This window comes from Plectropomus leopardus, chromosome 20 (genome assembly GCF_026936395.1).
Source record: "Plectropomus leopardus strain MGB_pleo_1.0 chromosome 20, ASM2693639v1, whole genome shotgun sequence".
In the NCBI taxonomy this organism is placed as follows: Eukaryota; Metazoa; Chordata; class Actinopteri; order Perciformes; family Serranidae; genus Plectropomus; species Plectropomus leopardus.
This window is the reverse complement of record NC_142195.1, coordinates 25,093,273-25,107,994: the sequence shown is the minus strand read 5'-3', so window position 1 is coordinate 25,107,994 and position 14,722 is coordinate 25,093,273. Positions and strand designations below refer to the sequence as shown.

The 14,722-nt window shown below is 37.9% G+C and overlaps 1 protein-coding gene across 1 annotated transcript; it reads left to right on the top strand.

Moving 5' to 3' along the window:
• Positions 1-1,281: 1,281 nt before the first annotated feature.
• Positions 1,282-5,538, top strand: ccnb1 (cyclin B1). Its single transcript, XM_042509859.2, has 9 exons — positions 1,282-1,440; positions 1,699-1,824; positions 2,584-2,709; positions 2,802-2,990; positions 3,091-3,249; positions 3,624-3,860; positions 3,940-4,080; positions 4,348-4,458; positions 4,825-5,538. The coding sequence occupies exons 1-9, from the start codon at positions 1,420-1,422 to the stop codon at positions 4,927-4,929; spliced, it is 1,215 nt and encodes a 404-aa protein (XP_042365793.2). The 5' UTR covers positions 1,282-1,419; the 3' UTR covers positions 4,930-5,538.
• The last annotated feature ends 9,184 nt before the right edge of the window (positions 5,539-14,722 follow it).

Here is a 14,722-nt window from a genome sequence, read left to right as displayed (position 1 = left end):
ACAGGGTCTCTGTCCAGGTTTAACCCTTTGATTAGCAAGTAAAACATTCATAAAGCTAAATTGGTTCAAATACAAGGTACAAGGTAACTTTATTGTCATTTTCAATCACCTCCAATATCCACGTGTTTCGTACTCATGAAAAAAATATCTCTTTGAATCGATTTCTGAGGTTACGTCTGAAAAACTACAAAATCTGTACAATCCCTCCATTGCACCTTTTGTACATACTTTTTTGTCCTTTATATACCATTTTGTCATTTTATACACTTAAATTGCTTCGTATGTTCTATTCTATTTAAATTCACTATTTTATTCTTCCTTAAGGTTAATTGTTTTGCACCAAAACACCAAGTCACATTCCTTGTATATGTAAATGTACTTGGCAATAAAACTAGATTCTTATTCTAAAAATAAACAAAATAAAGCCATAAAGACCTTTAAATAATTGGTACATTTATATCTAATTAAAACAAATTAGCTGTATTTATTTCTCCCTCCTACAATGTAATGTTATCTGATTAATTATTTTGTGCTCTTTATATTCTGTTTGTTTTTCATATTATATTTCTAAATTGCTAATATTTTTATCTCTTATATGATTTAAATTCAATATTTTTATTCCTGCTTTGCGTTAATTGTTTTGCACCAGAACACCAAGTGAAATTCTTTGTATATGTAAATGAACTCAAACTATTCTTTTTTACTGTGAGCTGCTTAGCCCTTCGATTTCCTTCAGTATTGATTAATTAATCTAATCTTATCTAATTTTCAAAAATGAAAGAGGGAGGTTAATGATTGGAAAATGTGATTTATGACTAGGATATGAGATTTTGCAAGTGGTTGAATCAAATTGATAATATAGTTATGATTTGATTTGGAGGAAGACTAATTTAAAAAGACAAGCAATACATTTTCATAGGAAAAGTAACATTAAAAAAACAGGGAAATAAAAGAGGGTAATCTGGGTTTATCAAATGAAAAAAACAACAACATTCAAACCATGATATAAAAGCGTCAACTTCCGGCGTTTATTTTTTTTTTAATTTTTTTTATTTTTTTTTTTTTTACCGTAAACCTGCATAATTATTTTTAATTTTGCGAGAGAGTAAATCTGTTCATTCATACGTTCGTCAATGGAGCACATAAAAAAAGTACATGAGCTTTATAAAATATGAAAAATAATCGTAACAGGAAAAGGAAAAGAACAAAAAAAAAATCCATGTCACGTGACCATCGGTTGTCTGGGGAACGCATTCGAAGCAGATGCGCTCAGCCAATCAGCTGCGCGTAGAATTCTGGGCGCAGCGAATCAGCTTGTAGCGAGCGAGGATTTAAACCGAAGACGCCGAAGCTTAAAACTCAGCGCATCATTCTCCATTACGACTTTCCGTCTTTTCGTTGAAGCAACAAAATTTCGACATGGCTCTTCGAGTAACCAGAGTACGTACTTTATTGTTTTTATTGCGCTTTTTTTTGGCTTATGATTGAAACGGCTTTCAGAAGAAATGTGTATGATATTTGTTTTGTTTTAAATAACTATAAAGTTAAATGCCCTCGTGCGTCGCTGTGGATCTTGCTCTCGTGCAGCCGTTCTATAATAGAAATTCGACAACAGATTAAGCAATTTTATCACTTTTATTAATAGCATGCATTACAATTTAACGCTTAATGCTTTTTTTATCGGCAATTTTATTGCAGAACCGCTTGGCTTCTACCAGGAGTGACCTCGGGGGAAAGGCCTGCACGGTCACCGGGCCCACAAAGCCTCGAGCGGCACTGGGCGAGATCGGAAACATCGCAGTCAACAAAGAAGTCCAGAAAAAGGTAAGAATGTGATTTTAATAATCAAATCTCGTGATCTCCAAAGCAGGAAGAGAAAGTAAATCTTATTTCCAAATCAGTGCTACAATGTAAACCCACAATAGCCATGCATTTAAAATTCTTAATAGGTTTTGTGGGCTGATTAGGGTGAGAATAAGTTTTATTATCAACTAGATTTGAACTTATAATGAATTTGCTTTGCTTATTGGTGCAAAAGTTAAACATACAATACACTTTGTATGTTAGAGCATGCTTAGAGATAGAAAAGCTACAATACAAACGGAACAAATACTTTTTAAAAGTACTGTACCATTTAAAAAGTATTATTGCACTGACTTGACTGAGGTCTCTGTATTGTGGTGTTTTCATGTCTGCATGTTGCATAAAATACCAACTTTATATGCAAAATTAACTTTGCTGTACCCACTGGATTTCTAAATCTACTAAAGTGGAATTAACTATATATTAATGCAAGCACTTATGTTAAGTAAGTGGGAGTGAATGTACTGACTATAGTATTTGTTAGCCTCAGAGATATTAAAAGTGTTAATGTTTTTAAAAAAAAAAAAAAAAAAAAAGCTTTCAATGAATCAACTGTTACCTTTGTTTGTCCAGCATCCAAAAACCTAGGATCTTAAACGTAGTTAACTACATTAAAATAAAAGTGGAATCCAGAGTTTTACCAAAATGTCTGAAAACTTAATGTCGCCATTATTTGCAATTTTTCAAGTTTTCACCCGGGATAACAATCTTTCATTTTAGAGCATCAAGACAGAGGCCATTAAAAAGACCAGAGCTGCCACCACCCAGGCTGAAAAAGCAGCAGCAGTAGTACAACCAAAACCAGAAAATGTTGCTCCAGTTAAACCAGAGCCCAAGGTGCAGGAGGTGAGTTGTATACCAACAAATTATCTGATTAAGACACAAATGGCTGCTGGGTGTGGTGCTTCAGTTTGTTTGACCTCATGTTGAATTTCCAGGTTCTCCCTGAACCGGCATCCCCCACTCCGATGGAGACATCTGGCTGTGCCCCTGCTGACCTGTGTCAAGCATTTTCTGACGTCATGCTTCACACCGCCATCAGGGATGTGGATGCAGATGACTATGACAACCCCATGCTCTGCAGCGAATATGTGAAAGACATCTACAAGTACCTGCGACAGCTTGAGGCAAGATAAATACTGGTTTCTGGCTGTCTGTGGTATATTCTACCAGTTTTTTGGGTTTTAACCAGTTTTGTTTTGTTTTGTTTTTTTTTTTTGTCTCAAGGTTGAGCAGAACGTCAGAAAATCTTATCTGCAGGGTCAGGAGGTGACTGGTAACATGCGAGCCATTCTCATCGACTGGCTAGTGCAAGTGAGCCTTAAATTTCGTCTGCTGCAGGAGACAATGTACATGACTGTGGGAATCATTGACCGCTTTCTCCAGGTGAGTGACCGTGTCAAGCAGGGGTCAGTTAATTACTGTCAATATTTTGGATGTAACAAACTCAACACAACTTTGTTTAGATGCCTTTTGCAAATGTTTTCTCTAACTGAAATGTTTAACATCTACAGCAAGTTCCCAGCAACCTTTTTTTAAAAAAATAAAATAATGGCTCCCTGAGATTTCACAAAATAAGTTATTCCATGCTGACACTGTAAAAAAAATTGTCCCCAATAACTGGCCACACTGATATTGTCAACCCCTAATGTCAAACATGAAACACAGCTTCTATATAGATTTAAAAATACTCTCCTAACTTCTTGCTACATGCTGCCACCACCATTCCTAAATTCTGCATGTGACTGCACCTCCAACAGGACAACCCGGTCCCCAAGAAGCAGCTGCAGCTGGTCGGCGTGACCGCCATGTTCCTTGCTTCCAAATACGAGGAGATGTACCCCCCGGAGATCTCTGACTTTGCATACGTGACGGACCGGGCCTACACCACCGCCCAGATCAGAGACATGGAGATGACGATCCTCCGGGTGCTCAAGTTCAAACTCGGCCGCCCTCTTCCCCTGCAGTTCCTCAGACGAGCCTCAAAAATCTACGAGGTTTGTAGCAACATATATCAAACACTCGGCTTTTTGAAAATACATCCACAGCCGCTAACTTCTAACTGTCTCTCCTCAGGTCACTGCTGAGCAACACACTCTGGCGAAATACCTGCTGGAGCTCACCATGGTCGACTACGAGATGGTTCACTTCCCGCCTTCAATGGTGGCGAGTGCTGCTTTGGCTCTTACCCTCAAGATCTTGGATGCTGGCGAATGGGTGCGTTTAACCTCTGCTCACTCTTTATACTATAGGGTGAAGTTTAAGGCTGCATAGAAGTCATATTTTTGTAAAAACGACCTTAAATTTGTTGCTAAATTGTGACCAAGATATACCAAGTGGGATGTTTTAAAATGGGTTATTTATCAAATTCTCATCTTATGTTGATCTGGATTTGTGGACAGTATAAGTAGGAAAATGCTCTCAGGTCTTCTGAGGGGAAAAACTGTTGTAAAATTTGGTTTCTGATTTGAATCGTCTCCTCAGGATGCGACGCTGCAGCACTACATGGACTACACAGCAGAGAGTTTGATTCCTGTGATGGCGCACATTGCCAAAAACGTTGTGAAGGTGAACGAGGGGCTGACAAAGCACATGGTGAGTAATGAAACTGCATAATACTCCTGTGTGCATGATTTATTTTAACCCTTAAAAACCTGGAGATATATTTTGATTTCTTACAAGAAAATAACCTTAAATAGAGACAAGATAGTGTCAATATTTTATCGTATCACATTTTATGGATTTGCTGCCATTTCTTGCCAAGTCGGTCTAAATATTCAGGGTTAAATAGCATGTGAAGAGCGTCTGAAAAAAGAAAACGGCGCAAAAGACTGATTTCAAAGTGCTGAACTAGATCAATAGACTATCGAGCAAAAAAAAAGCCTTAATCTTAACTTGGTCAATAAATGTCAGTGTATTTTAATTTTGCTGTACTTCTAACTCCACTTTTCTCTCTCGCAGGCCATCAAAGGCAAATACTCGACTTCAAAGCAGATGAGGATTGCTACAATCTCACAGCTCAAGTCTTCACTGGTTAAGGATTTTGCAAAGCAGCTCAACCAGTGAGATGTCGGATGTTTTTTGGCACCGTGTGCTGATTTGTACAGTGTAACTTAAAGTTTTATTGGGACTGAAGGAGCTACACGTCAAGGACCGTGTCAGTGGTTTGCATGTTTGACCATCTGAATTGTGTATAACTTTTTTGGTTTGTTTTTTTTTACTGACCCTTTTTCAAAGCGTGCCACAAGTTTTGTCATCCTGAACACATGCATGTTGAATGCTTACTTTCTCATTAGGGTCACTGAAGCAGAACCGGGCAGTCTGCTCACTCTTAAAACAATGCAATTTAATTGTCTTACAACTTGCCAACATTTGTGGACTACAATCTAAAATCTTTACTCTGCACAATATTGAATAATGCTACACGACATACTTTAACCAATTCACAAATTCAGCAGTCGGAGTTATTTTTATAGCTTGACGCGGCTGCAAATCTTAAAATTTGTGGCATGCTTTCGAAATGGTCACAAATATATAAAGGGTCTGTATGAATGCAGTTTTTTTTTTTTTTTAATTGAATGTGTGAATGTGTAAAATGTACAGCAATACTTTTAAAACTGATTTTACATGAATGTCTTGTTCTTAAAGCGTCTATTAAATGGTTCAGACCAGGAATTTGCTCCCTTGTTGTTCATGTTGATCACCACTAGAGGTTACTCTGAGCTAAGTCTTCTGCCGCATGTGTGGGCCGAGCACAGAATCAAGACTCGATACTTCAGGTCAGTTATTTAGTGATTCAGGTGTGGCGATGTTTACCTCGCTGAGCTACACAGACTTCACTCCAGGGCAAACTGGCTTTGAAGTGTTTTCAAAGAGTATTGCTTGAATTTATTGGTTTAAAAAAAAAAAAATCAGTGTTGCACTCATTTTGCTGTCAACATGACAAACTTAACCTAAGTTTTGATCAAAGACTCATCCCTGATCATCATGCATGCCTTTCATTTAGTGGTATGTGTTGCTATAGTAATTCTCCAATAAAGCTAAACTGAGATATTGGCTTATTGCAGATGCAGGCTGAAAAGGATAAAGTTGCAAAAAGGAAACAATACATTTCTTATAAAAAATTGTCAATGATGGAAAGCCTGGAATTCAACACTAAGAAATTTCAGCCATGGAATACACTTAAAACACAATTACAAAAAAACGAATATTGAGAGGCGAATTGGATTATAAATTATTTCAAGCCAAGAACGGCTGTGGTTACAAGTCTTTGTTACTGCCATGTGTCAACCAAATAATTAGTAAATAGTAAGCAAAAACACTCACATTAGAGCAGCATCAGCTGTTGACACAAATTTTGATGCCCCTGGTTATAAAGTTTAACCACCAGGGTGCACCAAAGTTATTTTTCAGCTGCAAAATGTCCACCTTGATCCCAATTGTCTGACATAAAAATCTGCCAATACCTGTCCAGATTTTTGTAACTTTCAAATAAATTATCTGCCCAAAAAAATAGGTATCCAGAGGGGCTCCACTAAATACAAAAGATCTATGTAACAGCATTGTTTGCAATGTCACAAAGAAATAGGCCTTTACGAGCAGACACTTTGACTTGTAACAGTGAAAAATAAGGTGTTATCATTTTTTTCTATTCCCCTTTTCCACTCAACATGCACAATAGCAGGTCCCTAAAACCGATGCAGCTAAATGGAATTCAGCCATCATCAATTCTACTGTGACATGTTGAAATGTCCTCTGTGAGCAGGCCAGCTTCAGTTACACTGGAGCTGCAGAATTTATCATAAAATTAAGCACCTTGACTTTTCTTTTCAGGCACCATCATAGCAAAAACACTCTGGCTTTTTTCTTAATTTAATCCCTGAAAATTCACCATATCAGGAAATGTGTAATCCATTGCCTTCAGATGAGTGTTGTGACTCCCGTCAGCGTCATAATCTTAAATACTTGCAAGACACGTTGGCCCCATGTAAGCTGCAGATGCAAAGACCCTCACTACTTCAATCACATCACACCAAACCACAAGTATTTAAAGCTAATGGACAGAGCAGAGTGGGAGCTATTATCACTTAAACCCCATTCACAGCTGAGACCCTGAGGAGAACCAGCCCGCCCCCGTCCATCCTCCTAACCTCCTGGGGGGACGCCAGCAAAGCTCTGCTGTAAGAGACCACCTGCCATCTGCATGACATGAGTCACCGTGTACATCATCAGGATCATGAGGCCATCACTCCTAAACGCCTGCTGGATAACAGCTTGGGTGCATCTGTTGCCAGAGTTGGGTCACATCACGCTAAAATGTGGGCAGATAAATACAAATTATATGGCAATATTTGTCCTTAGTAGCATATGCCATTGGAATGGCAGAAAAAAAGTAATCTGATCTAAAGTGTTTTTGTAAATTATTATTAAATGCAATTAATCTTACTAAAACAGTCCGCCACAAACTACAGGTGTACTGCGCATAGGCACAGATTTATGTGAGAACGCAGGGGACACATCCCCCTAAATATTTAAAACGTACATTTGCCCCGCCCACACTGTAAAATCTGTCAGGTTTATCTTACTTAAATAACCTTGAAAACCAATATCCTTGAAAAAAAACAGTAAAAATTACTATACAATTTAAGTTGTGTTTATTTTATATCCAAGTCTTAGGAATATTTAAAATGTAGTTATATTTACGTAATTTTGTCGTTCGTCGTTGCAACTTAAAAATGACAAGTGAAATTATTGTGTTAAAAACTTCAGTAAAACAAGGTAAGTCTGAATGAACTTGATCATCACAAAGATGATTTTGACAATGAAGTTAGGAGATCTAACATGTTTAAGAAAAAAACAAATATGACTGACTAGTTTGCAACCAGCAGAATACAGAATAGTTTAATAATGAAGTTGCTAAAATTTAGAAAGATTAATTTAATTAAACTTCACCTTTTTAAGTTGAAACAGCCTCAGAAAACTAAGTGAATATCACTACATTTTAAGTAAACGTAATTAGATATAAAGTAAATCTAAATTAAGACTAATAGTTATATTTACCTACATTTTTCAAGGCAATCAGAAATTCTAAGCAAAATCAGCTTGTTTGATTGTACAGTGCAATATAAAAAATGAAAGTAGCAAAGGACTTTTATTCTGCCAAAATTAGACATTTCCACCTCAAACTGATGCCAAAATGCACATATTTATGCATAGAAATTTACCATTTTGTCCATTTCGTAAAAAAAATTTTTTATCAACAGTTGCTGTGTTCTTATTATTTTTGCACATGCACACACATCCTAAAAATATCAAAATGAAAAGTAACTTTAAGTATTTATCAACCAGGTACTTTTTTTACCTTTACTTGAGACACTCTTTTATGGGAGTAATTATACTTTTACTTGACTATAGATCTTCAGTACATTTTTCAGCTCTGGGACTGATTATAGTTACTTATTTGTTTGGTAATCTGATTATGTAATCCCAATTACATGTAATCTGTTACTACCAAACCCTGTCTGTTGCTTTACAGGCCGAGATCAGAAATCATCTGCCTCTGGAAGGGGGAATAACATTATTTGGCACACGGGGAGTTTGGGTTCATGCACAGAGTTCATTCAGTGAAACACGAGGAGTAAGTTCCACATAAAAGATCAGTGGTGCGTTCACTGTCTTGTGAGGCACAAACGCAGCCAAACCAGGCTTTGATAGTTTCAAATAGTTATATAATACTAAACTGTTCAACACAACACTGACAAATCTGCTACCTAAGATATTGCTGTAAAGGCGATAATGCTGACACCTTTAGAGAGCTCTTTTGTTTTATCTGTGCAGCTCTGAAGCTTCTGTTGTTTTCCACAGAGACGCATGATAATTAGCCTCAGTTATCCTGGAAAGCCGGGCTTTTAAACCCACAGATCATACTGAGAATTCATACTTGGAGGCTGAGGTCATGACTGGGCAGCCGTATCGGTTTACAAGACAGATTCCTCCTGTGCGGGGCTCCAAACCATACACTTGCAGCTGCCTGGAACACTTTTTGGCCATTTCTGACGACGATTCAGCTGCGTGACATTTACTATGATGGAAAACTGAACATAGTGGCAGTGCAGCTCAAGACAGCTCAGCGACTGAACGCTGAAACACTACATTGGCAAGTGACCTTAAAATGCTTAAAGGGTCACTTCACCTAAATTGCAAAAACTAAACAAATGTCATCACTCAACCCATTTGGTTTAGCCATGCAAATAGTTTTGGTTTCATGTGCAGGGTCAAAGTTTTTGGAAAAATGTTTTTTGATTCAGGATCCAGTCCTGGGATTTGGATTATAGGAACTGAGTGAACTCTCCAAACTTGCGTAAATTTAGTGTGGGGCTAAAATTTTTAACAGAAAGCCTACTGACTTGGGTATCCCCAATAGATATGACATCTGTTGGTCACAGTAAATTATTTTAACGCTTTGAAACAAGGGCGATTCGGCTTGATTTTTTTGAAAACATGGGAAGAAGGTAATAAGAAAAAAAAAGAAATTACACAAAAATCTGCAAGAAAATAGTTAAAGGAACAACAAAATTACTTGAAAATTAGTTAAATAAATAAATAAATAAGGGAAGAAAGAAAGAAATTAAAATAGAAAAAACAAAATGAAAAATATGATAATTCTGTACCAATTTTATACATGTAATTATGATAATAATGAATATAGTTTTTCCCATAGCTTTTTTCCTTTTGGACATTTTTCCTAGCTTTTAAAAAAAAAATATTTTTTTGACAGAAATCACACCAATTTGCTCAGGCTTCAAAGTTTTAATTATCTGTGAAAGGTGTCTGAAAGCAACACAGGGAAAATTAATGTTGCTCCTTTTAAAGGGTTAACATCCACAGGATGGATTGGCACTTCATTTTGCACTGACATTCATTATAATGACGTTTATGATCATGCGATTTTTTATTTAGCACCAATATGAGTTTGACATTTCAGTTTTTTGTTGTTGAAACATCCGTCACTGTTAAACAGCTCCGTAGCCGATTATTTACGACTGAGTCATTTGATTATGATTGTGGAAAGACCGTGCATCATGACTGAGCTGACAACGGCGCTCTCAGTCACTACTTAAACTCTCTGGGGCTCTTTAGGCCCCTGGGCTTGTGCCCAAAGACTCTGACATACCATCCATCTCAGAAACAAGCATGAATCTGCCAGAAATTATATTTTAATCCATACCTAAAAGGGTATGCCAATACATGGTGCTTTCGCCACCCTTCATGTCATTTTGTGTCCAGTTTCATATGCAACTTAATTTTTTATTTAAAAAAAATGTATGTTGCAGTTGTTCCCTGCTCTGTATCTCTTTCAGCAAAGTAGTCGTTGGCCTGAACAGGGGTTGAAAACTGTTGATTTCAATCATGATATCTGATTTCTGAGTTCTGAAGCAAACATGCATGTGTTTGGGAAGTATTGCATATACGATTGAATAAATGAAACTTATGATTTTATGATTTTAAGTAATCAAGATTCTTTGCTCACCAGAGGCATGCAAGACAAAAAGTTTTCTTCACAAATTCAACGCAACACGGGGTGAGTAATTCAATTACGAATGGTCATTTGAGGACTGAAGTATTTCTTTAATTTAGTTCAGTTTACCGCCATTTGTATTGGTTAAGGAGTATCCTCAGAGGCAGCTATCTCACAACCCTCTGTATGCAAATACAACCAAAACGATCTGCATGGATACCACTAACACTGAAAGATAAATACGTTTGACCACTTAAATGACAACAATGTACAATCACGCAAAATTGATGGCTTTGCAAAATCTCCACTAACATTTAACACCCGTTCTGTGACAACATCTTTAGAACATTTCAGTGTCCTGAAAGCCCCAAAATGCTTCTGTCCTTTTCCATGTTTGTTCAAGCTCTCCCCATTAAATGAATTTGCGAGTCAGCACTGAGGTCCAGAAAGAATGCAAAGCTTGGCTTCAGACCTCTCCGAATTTCAGCAGTACAGATCTCACCCACAAGCGGATCGTCCAAGACCAGAGTCAAAAGTTTGGAACTCCTTCCCAGTCTAAACATCGTCCAAGATGGCCAGAGATTTAACAAGTGCACCCTTCAAAATGAGTCAATGCCCATTCTCACCTCCCGTCCACCAAGTCTGCGCGTCTCAATTCAATATGACAAAGTCAAACAAACAGCCGGCCCGTGGCGGCACTGTTAGGGTTTCTGTGGGGTGCTAATAGGTTGGCAGCTGGCAAGCAGAGTGAGGCCTCTGGGCTCGAGAGTGGAGTGAAGCACAAATAAACACAGGGGCATTCATTTTCACAATTTATAGATTTTCAAATAAAAATCATGTGCTTCCTGAACTCTGCTGACCTTGGACACTCGGTGTCACACGGAGGAAAGAAAGGCCCCCTTTGTGGCCTGAACAGTGGAGCGTTTGAGCCAGGTGTGAATGGGATTTTCTCCAGACCACCTGAACGTCTCTGTGTACGGTTTGAGTGGCGAGCAGGAAGTCATCGTCTCCTCGCGATCAAGGTTACGCTTACGTGTTTGTGTAAGAGTCGCAGACAGGAGTGTTTCCTTTACCAAAGACAATGCATTTTTTACGAAGAGGAATGTTTTACATTTTCATGCCGATGTCGAAGGATTGAACAAAAGTTAGCGTCAATTGAGAATTAAAAATCTATGTTTAGTGCTGAAAATCTATCTTGGTCCTCAAACCTCCTTTAATAGCATCAAATAACTAATTAAAACCAAAATAATTTTAATAGTTTAAAAAATGACTAATAAATCTAACTTGTACCTTGTATATTACCTCAAGTTGTTCTCGAGCTTTTGATCATATCTTCATCGGCAGATTAAGAAGTGACTTTTCTGAGCTTACAGGGACATTGTGGTGCTCAAAGCGCCAAAAAAATACATTTTAAAAACAAAACAGCAATGTCTCTTTCCAGAAAACATAAGCCGATAACTCAAGATAATCCACAGACCTCGTTGTATGTAGGAACTATTTTCTCTCTACCGAACTACACTCAAAGTTATCCATGTCATAATAAGGATAAAGTCTCAAACATTCATTTTATATTAGTTAAAAAGATTATTTTGAGACAGGATTGATCCAAGTAACTTAAACATGAGAAAAATAAGTCCTATAACAACAATTTTATGTACTGCACACATTAAAAACAACTGCCTGGATAAAAAAACACAGAAATTAAGTTAAGTTATACCCTTAAAAAGCCAGTGTAGAAATCCAAACTCTTATTACATGCATGCTTTGGCAAGCAATGTTGTTTTGGGGAGACAAAACGAAGTTATTATCTTGTTTCGGCTTTCAGAGGTTATTTTTGGCCACTCTGCAGCTCCACTGGACCCGTTCACAGTACAGTGTGGTTGCAGGGAAGTGAGGACTGTTGATTGTTCACTTCCCCAAATGAGATTTTTCCACTGGCCTTCACTACGCAAGTTTTGGGGATTAATAGGCTTGGTCCAATGGGTTTAAACTGCCAGAGGACTTTTTCACAGAGAGAAATCAGCCGATGCCAGGCTAAAAGCAGGAGCAGCTTGTTGCTGAATGGCCTTTAGGTATGAAAAACCACAATACTAAATCGGAGGTACCTCGGTTAGGTTAATAAATTATTATTGCAAATCAAATCTGGGCCACTTTTATATGTGGTCCAAAATCCTCATCCAGTCACTGTCCATGCAATTGCTGCAAGAGCAGTCATGTTGGAATTCATATGTGTTTCACCCATTCATCTATGGTTTTACCCATAGACTGTATTTAAAGATGTGACATGTGATGACATGACATCTCCCCAAAAGTGAAGCCAAAACATGTCAATTGCCCCCTGGCTGCAGTATAAACCCCACCTCCTCCAGTTAGTATATGGGACACGGGCCAAACATAAAACACAAAGTACACGTCAAACAATTTTTTTCCCAAAGATGGTTTCTGTCATTTTAAGTAGCTCTTATCATGTAGTGATGTGATGTAGTGGGCATGCACCTACAGGTAGAGTCGCTGCCGGTGATGACGTGAATATGAAGAGCGTGAGTGCAGGTGGGAGGGACGGTGGAGGGGTCACACATACAGTTCGGTACACCTCACCATGTGTCTTTTGCCTAAACCTAACAATCTGTGACCTCTTTGCCTAATATAACCTTCGTGACGGTCCTCGTTGGTCGTCATGTGCTCATGTTGTGTAAACATAACGATGTGCTGCATTATGTGCATTTGCTGACATCATGCAGCTTAAACAGGTGACACAGAAAGATACCTAAAACATCCGAAACAGACATGGAAGGTCATCGACAAAGCTGCACAATGTGACGGGCTGGGATGAGAACGTGCTGGAAATACGGATTACTAAACTCCTAACAAGCAATAACCTCCAGTGCATCTTGCTGTTCACATTACATCATACTGACTGAAACACCAGTAGTTTGTACTTGTCAGGCTGTTCGTGGTATTCTAACCTGACATCACTGTGCAACATAATGACCACTAAAGGGCTATAAAGTTAATGCTGTCACGCACCGTAACTATCAGAGGTTTTATCACTCACGGCTTTACTTTGAGCGAACTGGGCCAGTGTTTGTGTTGTGATTTACGAGATCAGTTATAATGAGAACAAGACTGCCCATGAGTCTAGTGCTTGGCGCTGTGATTGGAGTTTGGGGTGCATTATTCTCCTCGCTGATGATAAGTGCTTCAGGCTGGTTTATGAGCCATGTCGTCGCATTTAAGGTGCATATTTTGAAGGATATTCAATCTACACACAAAGAAACAACAAAAAGTGATTGATTTTGTTGTTTCTACATTAAGTAGTAATAGTTTTGTCTTTAATTTTAAAGCGACCCGGCCTGGCTGGTCCTCATCAGCGTCTCCTGGTATCTACAGTACGATGTAATCTGAGCTATTTGGTGAGTCAGGCTGCCTGGCACACGTCGCCATTGAGCTGTGATAAATCCTCAGTGTGCTAGGAGGAGGGGAGGGGGGTGCACTGCCAGTCCTGCTGACACGCTGTAAATCAACCTCTGGGGTCACTTGGCCATCTCCTTTGTCGTCTGCCTGCGACAGAGATCGACAGAGAACGTCCGCCACTGAACCTCCACAGCCTCCGAACCGGCCTGAATCCATGAATGCATTTAGAAATCTGTACTTAACCCTTTGAAACCTGGATACATAACTTTTCTTTTGCTGGTACAGATGTGTTTCACAAGTATTTAAACCTTCAGATCTTGAACAAAATCAGTCTGATTTCTTTCCAAAACATGAGGAAAAAGACAACGAGCAACTGTTTCACTAATTGCAAGAAATTTGTAGATTTAGAAAATTATTTTTTTAAATAAATCTAGGGTGAAAATGGCAAGAGAAAAAGAAATACCCACAGAAAAATGAATTATTACAATAACATATTTAAAATGATGTCTCAGAATTATCATCATTTTAAAGCGCCTCTTTTAAGTAATTACCTACTTGGTTTTTTTTTTACTTTTTTTGGGTGCAAATTTCAGGCAATTTTCATTTCAGTTTTTTTCTTCGTCTTTGCTCATTGATTTGATCTGTGGATCAAAAAGTAACGTTTCGAGCCAGTATGCTCTTCCTCAGAGTCTGAGTTTTCCCTCATTTTGGATAATTTTCTAATAACACTCTTTTCTAAGGAGTAATTTCTAGGGGTTTGTTTTGGGGTTGTTTTTTTTTACAACTTTTACTATTTTTTGCAATTTATGGGACATAAACACCAATTTTACATGTATTTACCACATTATTTGAAACAAAAATCCATTATTCTAACATGCACTAAGACAGATGATACAGAAAAGCATAATAGGTTGACATCTGTATACA

Coding starts and splice junctions, on each gene's coding strand:
- ccnb1 (XM_042509859.2), top strand. CDS start 1,420: ATGGCTCTTCGAGTAACCAGA. Junction 1,441..1,698: donor TGGCTCTTCGAGTAACCAGA/GTACGTACTTTA, acceptor ATTTTATTGCAG/AACCGCTTGGCTTCTACCAG. Junction 4,459..4,824: donor AGGGGCTGACAAAGCACATG/GTGAGTAATGAA, acceptor TCTCTCTCGCAG/GCCATCAAAGGCAAATACTC.